Genomic DNA, 10,896 nt, shown 5'->3' with positions numbered 1-10,896 from the left:
GACATCAGCGACAACAAACTCAAGGCAACCGCGTCGGCAGCGTGCCTTTATTGGCTGTGCTATTACCACAAAAGCGCACTCGGGCCTGTTCACCTGCTATACTCGATGGGTGAACGACGTGCTGCCCCAGAGAAACCATTAATAATCAATCGCAATCCACGAAACGCACAACCGACGCACACTCAACATGGGCGCAGGCACACAAATCAACCAGCGAAATCCTCGACACCCTTCCAAAACGTTTCCAGCGGCGTGCGTCTGAGGGCAGTACACAAACATGAAAGAGGCGGATTGAGCGGAGATACAGGGGCGAACCTTCCGCAATAACTATATGGCGAGTTCTTTTGAAGCGTGGCAGGTAAATTCGCATACTGATGCAAAATGCGCGCACGACAGATCCAGCACGGCTGCATCAGCAAATAATCTTTCGCACAATTGCGGCGTCACTTAAAAGACTACACAGAGAGGGCGCCACTAGTAAAATGGGCCAAATGCGAGCAGTGCGAAGAGGCAACACCAGTGCTTTCGTTTCTTTCTTCTGTACAAAAAAAAAATTCAAACTGGTCGAACAACATTGTGTTTCACCTTGAAATGCATCACTCGCTTCACTTATTGCAGGTGGTTTTCAAGTCCACTGCCTAGCGATGCCTCCTGCTGATAATTTAGTTTCACGTTCGGAATCACAGAAAGCATACAGCTGCAGAACAAGTTTAAAATTCAGAATTCTGGTGAGAACTTTGCCAAGTTAACAGACTGTGAACTTCATTTGACAACGCTCTATGATAACATCGGATATCGAAATAACTACCTCATATGCCTACCAAACTTGGAAGTACCTGTTCCGAGCACATATGTACAATTAGAAGCGCCTAAAGATGCACAAGGCAGGTTTTAAATATCAATTTTCATCAGTGGTTTTGCTGTTATTGCGCTATCATGCTGCGTGAACAATTGTGCACACAGTTCCTAAAGGGCAGTTTTACTACTGCACTACTGCTGCCAAGAATGCTGTTAGTTGTAGTCCTACGGAGAGGGGGGGGGGGAGGCTTAAGAGCAACAACTCTTAGAAAGCACATGCTTTGAATATTGCTTTGTTGCCTCTACTTTGCCCTCATAAGGTTACCAAAGGAGGTATAATACGTGCAAAAAAAGAAAGTAACATCTTACAATAGGATCGGGGTTGAGATGAGGCATTCCACAACCACTTTAATTGACTTAACTGCAAAAATATACAATAACATTGTCCCAGTCACATCACTTTCCTGCTATAGCACAGTGAACTTAACCATACCAGGAGAGTAACAGCAGCACGTGCACTGAACGTGGCGATGTCATTAAAAACAGGATGTGTTGCAGCATAGGAGCTCGTACCATACTTTTACAGCACCAGTGGCAGGTGTCCTTCGCCAATGTTTCTTGGTTACGAAAGCTCTGCTCTTGGTAAAAATTAAGCTTTGGACAGGTCGTTGCGCCGAGGCTTGATTTATTATTTGCCTCTGCTGCAACTTCAGTGCACTGTAGTGCTTGTAGCGCTGTAGTGCTTGTGTAGAATATCTGAGAAACATGATAGTTAGGTGCCATGCTCAGGACAATAGGAGTGTACTGTGCCCTTCTTTATTACAACAAAGCAGAATTCATTCTTGAACAGCCAAGTAGACAAACATTCAAGTGTCACGATGGTTGTCACGAAGTATGCAATAAACATAGTAAAATAATAGCAAAGTACAATCAACAAGTGAAATACACTTCACTACCACTTAGTGAGCTACTTGATTTTTGGACAAGCGCGCTTATTACACGTTGTGACCAAGGGAAACCCAACAAGCTGCATTTGAATTAAAAATTTAAGAACAATGGGATAATGATCCCTATGTCAGAAGCGCATAAAATGATTTGTTCTTGGCATCACAATGAGTCACTTTGTGGAGAGCTGGGTAATCATGTGCAGTGACCACAATGAAGGCCTATAAAAGAGACAATAGAGCTTTTGAGTAATGGCCTTAGTCACAGAATGTTGGGTGGATACGTATGAGCCGCCAGAAAGCAAGGACTGGCCGTGAGGAAGCGGGGGGGGGGGGAGGGTGACTGGGGGCTATCTCAAACCCCGCCACCCCTGGCCCCCATCAAGGACATATTAAAGTTTTGTCTCTCTGCACACGAGTTCTTGGTCAATTGTTGGTCAGCAGCCTTGTCCCATTTTTCTTGCTCGCTCTGCTGCTTCAGTTGGTCCCGAAACCTGCCCGTTAAGAAGACAAAAAGAAACAGAAAGACAAGAGCAAAAATATTGTCCCCCACCCCCCAGGAATATATTGCTGCCACAAAAGCAGAACATATTGCAGAACAATGCTGCAGCTATGTATATGTGTATGCATGTGGCACACAAGTTCATTAACCATTCTACAAGTATTAAGGTAAAAGCCTTAAGTGGCTTGTTGCAATGAATCATACCCGAAAAAAGCGGCGTCAAGCCCGTGACGTTCCCACAGGGCCAATGGGGCCGATTTTCGCAAGCGATGCTAGTGCCGCCTGGATTCTAACGGTAGTTGCACTGATACCAGAAAAAATTTTTACTTACTAATAATAGATAATGTTTTGAATATTATTCCCTTACAATCTATATTTAAAAATGACAGGCGATGTCTGAATAGTCTTTAGTTGCTTAAAAACTTACATGTGTATCGAAAGCGCAATGATGCTTGTGAGGAATACTGCACAGCAGACGACCTACACCGGCGTCGTCTGCTTCTGCTATTGCTTTTGCGCTGCCTGCTTGCTTTGGCCAGGTATATACCACTATATATATATATATATATTCTTATTTACCTTTGAAGGTTGGCACTGCTGCATAGGCCGAGAGCAATCACGATGCTAATCACACTAACTTGCTCCCAATAAACAGCTTTGTTATAACGCACATCATCGATGTTTACATGAAATAAGAAGCACATGAATAGCGTTTCAAAGATATACTGGTGCGTAACATACATAGTTGTTTATGTGCAAAAAGATACTATGTACAGTCTCGCCACACATTTCTGGTGAACACAAGCTGTCCGCCGTTGAATGAAGAAGCACATCCGACCACATTATGCCGTCGCACGCTGGTATGTTGCCAAAGTTTCTCCACTTTTGTAGCTGAAGATGTCACGTCACTTCGTTCACAATATTCATAAACTGCAACTTGATTTGAGCCAGTGCTTCCTGTTTGAGCGAAAACACATAGCTTTCACAAGGGCGAATTCTGTCACGACTGTTCGACTTCTGGTCCAGAATGCCTGCTCTCTCGCAGTTAACCATTTGAGAAGCGACGTTATAAAAATTTTCAGAATTTAGGCTGAATTTGCTTCGAAAGATGTATAATTTCAGATAGAAATATTTTTTTGTACGTGCTGGTCTGATGAGTTGCAAATAAAGCTTACATAATAAAGGCTTAGCTGGCATTTCGATTACCACTGCCGGCGGTACGCTGTCGTCGTTTCGATGGTGGCGCCACACCAAGGCTTGGACGCGAAACATGCCACAGGCTTGGCGGCGTCTAGCTCAGTGATCAAAAAATTTCATCAGGAATGACTCATACACCCGTAAGCAAGTAAATATACGACTGAATATGAATGAAGACATGAACGAAGGAATAAAAGAACAAAGAAAGAAAGAATGAAATAAAGAAAGAGAGAACAAAAGAAGGAAGGAAATAACCTTTAGGTAGTGCATTAGGTAACAACATGTGTTGTTGGGGATGTCGACCTACAGCGCCCTACATCTACTTCACACTGCAGCTCGTTATGTGTTTCAAGAAGTCTGACCCCTCCGATGGCATAATTTAATGCATTACCACATATGCGGCAAGCTTTTGCGTGTTACAGGACTGTGACATGCTGCTGAACTTTCTTTTTAATCGTGGGCTTGGCCAATACCGAAATGGCTGGAAAGTACTGCAGTAAAACCTTGTTAATTCGGAATTGTCATCTGGTCCCAGCAGGCATATGCATTATTTATTGCAATCAAACTCTCGTTAATTCGGACAAACTTAGGAGCTCGCGGAGAGCCACAAATGTGCGACGCAATGGAGCGAGGGTGGAGCTAGAGTCCAAACCGTACGAAGTGATGGAGTCCACATCGCCATAGTCATCAGCAGAAATGTCAGCAACGCCAGATACGTCGTGCCTATTTGTGCCTTTAAAGCCTTTATTCCTGCGCGTAGCACCGCGCATAACACCGCGTTGGCCGCATGCCTTCAAAACTGAGTAGTTGCCATCAATGATCGCGTCAATAGCAATTGCTGTTTTGTGTGCAGTGGTTGCAGCAAACAGTTGTTTCGTTTTGACTTGGCGCAAAGCTGTCAAGGATGATGAGCCCTGGCTTCATCATGATGGATGGACGATCTATTGGCGACCAGCTCACTGGCGAAAAACTAATCGGGATGTGCGGGCCGTAGTAAAAAGCCTGTCTGATGAAGGCGCACGCCTTGGCCATGCTGCAGAGGAAGTCGCGAGGCCTTCATTCCTGGGACAGCCAATCAGTCATGAGTTGACGATAAGTACAGAAATGGGACTTGCTCGATAAACTTGCTTGACGATAAACGACGACGACTTGCTTGACGATAAACAGAAATGGGACTTGCTCATTCATTCAGTAAATAAAAGCGTGTTGACGAAGTAAGCATCTGCTTGTTTCCTTGATACCCCGATAATTCGACATTCGGTTAATTCAGACATCTTTCCTTTGGTCCCGTGAAATCCGAATTAACGAGGTTTAGCCCATTAACAACATTTGCCAACTGTTGCATTTGGTTATGTCAAGTCGAATACAAGCAAAGAATTGCTAGGTTAGGTCTGCAGACTGCATGTCAGTGGCTGTAACATTGCAATGATTCTCTTTCTTCGATTTTGTTTACTTCTTACAACCTGCTGAATCAATTCCCTGTCAATATTCCATCAGAAATGAGTGAAAGTGACAATGAGCTTGCAGCACGGTGCTTTATTAGCACCGTGCTGCAAGGCACTGGAACACCTACGTTCCAGTGCCTTTATTAGACACTGTTAGGTGTTTGCTTTAGCATGCACGCTATAATAACAGATGGGACAGGCAGGAGGCAAAGCGACACTGTTTCGTCCATTTGTGCACTATACATTGCACTAACCAGGCACACAGTAATTCAGAAGAGACCCTTGTTGAAGTTAGGCTTCCTACATTACACAAAGGTCAAGATTTCTTTTGCCCAGGATTCAGGGGTCCCAGAACTCCCGTTTGGATTGCACTGGGTATCTATTGTAAGCCTTTGTGATAGTAGCTTTAAACTTCTCATTTCTTATTTAAATTGAGAAGCTGTTTGCATTTCTACAGCATTCATGTGATCTATATACTTAAGTAATGCCCACCTCTTTGTATTTGGGCATCTCTGCCCTTTTTGAGCTGGACGCTTTCTCAATGTGCACCAAACTTAATTTCTGTCTACACCACTGTCTACACGAATATTCAACTGAATAGGCAAAAATATAGTACCACAGCCAATAATGTAGCCTTTCTTGTCACTACCATTCTTAATGGCACACTTCGAAGTCAATACTTAAAGGGACCCTAAAGCGAAAAATAAATCAGTTTAGTCTAATGAAGCATTGTTTGAGAACCCTGCAGGCAGTCATTTCAAAAAAATTTATTATTACATGAGAAAATGAAGGTCCATGTATCAGTATTTGAATTTCGCGCCGAAACCCCAGAGCCGGTACGCAGCGTGACGTCAGGAATTCCTAAGTATGTTTTTGCATTTGGGCCGCATTGGCTGAATAAAGGTTCCTGAAACTTCCCTTTTTTAATATCTGGTTCCCTTAGAACACAATGTAGCCAATCTGTACCGCTATATATAATTAGTAGGCCCTAGAAGATGCCATCAAAATCCAAGACGTCACAGCCCCCAGGTGCGGGAACTTCAGTAGGCGTCGCCACCCGTATTTCGTTCTTGCTCTTTTTCTGGCTTACCAAACGTCTTATCGTTGTAAGAGTGGTGTTTTTGGTGTTGTAGAACGGTAATTTACTGATGCAAAAGAAATCATTTTTCACTTTAGTGTCCCTTTAAGCCTTAAGGCCAAAGTTAACAAGAAGCTCTCAGATTTCTGCATCCTTCAAACATCTGCATGGACTTCTTGCACTGGTCCACCATGTTGTAAAGCACCAGCCATGCGAACATGGAGGCGAATTTCAGGAACAAGGTTTTCTCAGCCACAAAAGCTGCTCATACAATTGCGTACATAAGTTAACTTTTGTGTACAGATGGTGAAAGGAGTACACAGATTTCATGTTCATGGGTTACCTGACTGAGCGAAAAGTGTGACAGCCACGGCTTTACTTAAGTACTGCAGTTAAAGGGTAAATTCACTTGCACCGCCAAACATTCAGTTTAAATAGTTTTCTCGGGCACTGCTGAGCATAAAATTGTATTAATTTCTTCAATTTCATGCTGCCATAGTGAAAGCAGCATCAACAGCATTTTTGAAGCTCTGTACTACGTCATGCTGTTTCAATTAACATATTTTGACAAGCTTTAAACCCCTCATAGTAAGCTTACCAAGGGTTGAGGGGCTGATTTCTTGACGTGCTACCAGCCTGACTCACAATGTCAATATTCGGTGCAGTTATACTTGCTTCCCATCCATTTTAACAGTAAAGGTCGCAACGCTTTGTGCCCTCCTCACACTAAAAAACTGAAATGGGAATGGTGCCTTTTTCAAAAATTTCTGTCATCAGACAAGGCTTCTTAATTTCAAGATAAACATTTCATTCATGTGGACAAGGCACGACGCCAAATCTTTAGAGCATATGAAAAATCTTTTTGGCAGAATTCCAAAAGCGTTTCAAGTTTAAATATGAGAAACAGATCAACCATCTGTTTCGATACCCTTACTCGGTGCCACCAGAAGACTGACTAGACATGGAAGCAAAAGCTAATTGGCCTGCAGCGTATGCTTAGCTAAAAGGCATGCAGCAGAAGGAGCCTTTATATTGGTTGCATAAGAATTTGATAAGAAAGAGCATGAACACACAGATAACAATCCATCAAAGCTGGTGTCTCTCCTTGGATGCACCTATATATGTGAACAGGCATTCTTTCTGGTGACTGTGAAAAAGAGTCACTTCAGTGACTGATGTGGCATGACAAGATGCACTGAGAACAGCAATGAGTATGATGACACAAAACACAGACATAATTAAATTTGATACTTTTGTATATCTATCTTCATTGTATCTAGGTTCAACTCTAATCATTACATGTCAAAATCAATAAGAGACAATTTCGATTTAATTGCGTACATCCAATAGTTTGTTATATCTGTGGTCTGAAGTTTGACTAGTAAATTGACCAGGGCCTTATGCTGAACTTCAATGTGGAGAAACAACACTGAGAGCTGTGAGACCATACTGAAGCTGCACTAGTTTTGACAACCTGGTTCATTAAGGCCATCTTGCACAAAATTTTGGAATCCGTAAAAGGCCCAATTTCAAAAAGGGCAGATATAAAGGATCTTCCACGCAAAATTTTATGTTTGGAATATCAGCAGATGTGCCACCAAAAGCTAGCAAAAATAGCTATTTCTGACACCAAAACTAAAAACAAGTGAAAAAAAAGAAGCTCACAGGATGGTGGTTATGGGTGTAATCCAAATGTTTAAGCATTAGCTGCGGTGCAGGCTAGGCATTTTTGCTCATGATCTCGCCAAATAGCTTGGAGGTCCGAAGGCACGGCTTCCTCCAGGAGATTTCGGTGTACAGGACGTTTTATAGTGTTTTCGTTTAAGCTACTGCACGAACGCTTTGCCAGCTTAGCATACGCTGGCGCAGCCAAAGGCAGCATGACAACAACAGCATGACGAGAGTGGGACAACAATTCTCAAATAATAACAATGGTAAACAACGTCACATGCACCAACAAATCGGAATGGACGCGCTGGGACTTGTGCAATGTCCGCAAACCACCAGATGCACGCGTGTCTTCTTAGCTGCTACTCAAAAGCTTCTAAATGGAAAGACAATTAATAGCCCTGCAGCTTTGCAAAAATTTCTCATACTATACTACTACTTAATATATAGCACATACTCAATGAGTATATACTACTTATTGAGATCCAACCTATCCATAGTGAAATTCCGTTGCAGTTAGCCTTTAATGCAAGCTTGGTACATGAGTTTTTGCATTCTGGACACATCTGGGTGTGACTCGTGCAACTGGAAATAAAATGCACAGTCTCCTGTTCAGCAGAAGATGTCAATTTGCCGCTGCGGTAGGTGTAGGACAATGCGATTATCGTTAATGCAGGTTGTGCACACCTATCCTTCTTTGCTTAAAATGAATTATTGCCTGCTATTTAAACACAGTTTTACAACAGCACTGACTGGCGGTTAGCCAAGTTTGAGTACAGGTGTAAAAAAAAAAAAGACAGGATGGCTCTTGCAGCCTTCTTAAACGCTTCACACCTTCCCTCCCCTTCAAAAAAGCAATATTTTTCAAGATTTTTGTGCGAAACACTCCAAATCACTAAAATATCTTATCCTGTATATATTCGCCCAAATATATATTAAGCAAGAGCAATTCTCTTGAAAACGGTATCCCTCAATGCCTCAATGTTATAGATATAGATAGAAGTGGTAATGACTAAATGCCTTGAAATCAATTAGTGGCCACAGTTAGTTCTTGGCAAGCAATTAAAGAACTGCACCCTGGAAAGTAGGACTGGTCTTTGGTTTATATTGGTACAAATTGCAAGGGTAGGTACAGCTCAAGCAAACTTTGCAGATAAAGGGCTTTATTGATATGGTGGATGAAGATGGCACAACTTTAATACCTACGGGTGCCACCTTTAACAAGAAAAAAGAAAAGAGAACAGCATCGAGAAACTGGGAGAAGGAAGGGGTTTACATTTCTTGTGAAGAGTACCGCCAACAAAAGTACAAACAAGATGAAAACAAAAAGTTGGCAAGATGCGAAAAAGAAAGTCATTGCACCTGAAGTGATAAGCGCAAACGACAGGCAGTAGCCGAGAAGATGCATTAAAGAGAAGCAAAGGATGCTTTTGAACTCGTACAAGGAATGTCAGAAAAAAAAAAATTCCACAAGGGGACAGGTTGATGGCTTAGTCTTGCAACTTCACATAACTCGACGGCAAAACGCTCAAGACTCGGGAATGAATTTGCATGTGGCGATTCAGCTGCCAGCCGTGTCAAAACATTCAACAGATCGCTTGAGAAGCAACTTAATACTGTGCCCATTTAAGGAAGAACCAGAAAATGGGCAAATAACATGCGGGCATGGGTGCTGGATTGGCATCCGGCCCAATGAGGAAACAAAACCAGCTGTGCCGGTGAAAAAACAGCCATGTGGCCAACTTTGAATTCCCACCACCACTTATTTGGCCGCCCATGACTGTGCTACTGTCCACCGCATGGGTGGCGGTCAGCAAGATTTACACATCATCACTTACATCTCTGCCCTCCTGATGCGCTGCTCCAAGTGCTCACAGCGTGCTCTCACTTCCTTTGCCAGTGGTCTTTTTCTGTGCTGCAAGACAGTCACAAAAACACCAGCTACAAAAACAACACAGAGGCAAGTTTCTGGGCTCGATCACACCTGTGACTTACCGAGGTTGTGCAACAAAGTCAGTCCCAAATGGACGCTTTGGTCGAACTGCGACTGACCCAAATCAGTCTTGGTTGATTTACCTGCTCGATTTTTCAGTCTTGAGATTGCAGTCGCAATCTTAACTAACCAATCAGCGGCACGGGCGCGGCGATGATTTCCCGTAGTGACGAAGGCTTAGAATAAGAAATGAAGGCGTGAGCAGACGGGAATGGTGTCTATCGCGAGACATTTTGGTGCGGCGACAGGCAGGTCGCGTTTCCTGGTGTGGACATAGTAGATAGCTTTGAATAACTCCTTGGCTACCAGTCACGGTTGGTAGTGCGAATTCTGTGAACTGATGGTGTGAATGTGCCCTTAAAGCGACAAAACGCTGCACAAAAGACCCTCGAGTATCAATTTAACTACCACTAATGCCGGGTAACATTGCCATAGCACCAATGCCATGAGGCCAGCACAAGGTATCAGAGAGCATTGTCGCTGAGGTTTGTGTTCCACGGTCAAAGAAGAGATAATAAAAATGAAAGAAAAGACTGCTCAGCAGCAATGGGATCAAAACCCACAACCTCCACAGTGATGCTGCACTAGTTGATCTAGGGTGGTATCTTCACTCTCATTCACTGTTTGGAGATGTATGCATACTTTATGTGCAGAAATATGGCTGAGGCTACCCCACCAAAATAGACGAAGTGCTCATCTATCCACTTGCACAGCGTTCGCTTGCTGCTTGGTTAAATAGGCTTGGCGAACGAATGCAGGAATGTAACATTCCAAGGCAACCCGTAAGCCACTACTCTCTACTGGAACATGAATTCATTATGACTACTCGAGATCACTTACAAGAAGTATTGACATATTTTGACAGTTCATTTCTGCGTTGAATGAAGCTCTGGGATCTTGAAAACCTAAAAAGAAAAAGAAGCCCGGCAAGTCTCAGAGCGTCCAAAATAATGTGGTAGCTTTAAATAGAACTTTTCTTTGTGAACCACCAGGACTTTCGTGACCGTGGCTGCTGGGTGCTGTTTTGTCAAATAGTCATACTAAATAAAAAAAAAAGAACTATGTGGGCAGGGACAGAATCAAACCTTGGTCCACAAGCACAGCAGCCTGATGCTACTCCAATCATTATGCCACAATCGCACGTGTACTTCTATCTATCAAGCCCCACTATCTCCTTGAAATTATCGCCGCAAGTGTACAGGTGAGTGGGAGCACATGCCAGTTTCCTTTATGCCAAGGACGCAGGAATGAAATGGGCAAATTTATAGCAT

General features: G+C 43.1%; 1 protein-coding gene across 1 annotated transcript in view; it reads right to left on the bottom strand.

The window, feature by feature from the left end:
• Positions 1-1,174: 1,174 nt before the first annotated feature.
• LOC135918678 (uncharacterized) overlaps positions 1,175-10,896 on the bottom strand; it is a 31,253-nt gene continuing 21,531 nt past the window's right edge. Inside the window, exons 5-6 of the mRNA XM_065452329.1 lie at positions 9,471-9,547; positions 1,175-2,236 (exon numbers count right to left, since the gene is read on the bottom strand). Of these exons, the coding sequence (XP_065308401.1) occupies positions 2,098-2,236; positions 9,471-9,547 (216 nt within the window). The 3' untranslated portion in view covers positions 1,175-2,097. The remainder of the gene's footprint in view (positions 2,237-9,470; positions 9,548-10,896) is intronic.

Source organism: Dermacentor albipictus, chromosome 6 (assembly GCF_038994185.2).
Source record: "Dermacentor albipictus isolate Rhodes 1998 colony chromosome 6, USDA_Dalb.pri_finalv2, whole genome shotgun sequence".
NCBI lineage: Eukaryota > Metazoa > Arthropoda > Arachnida > Ixodida > Ixodidae > Dermacentor > Dermacentor albipictus.
This window is presented reverse-complemented; position numbering and strand designations above follow the sequence as displayed.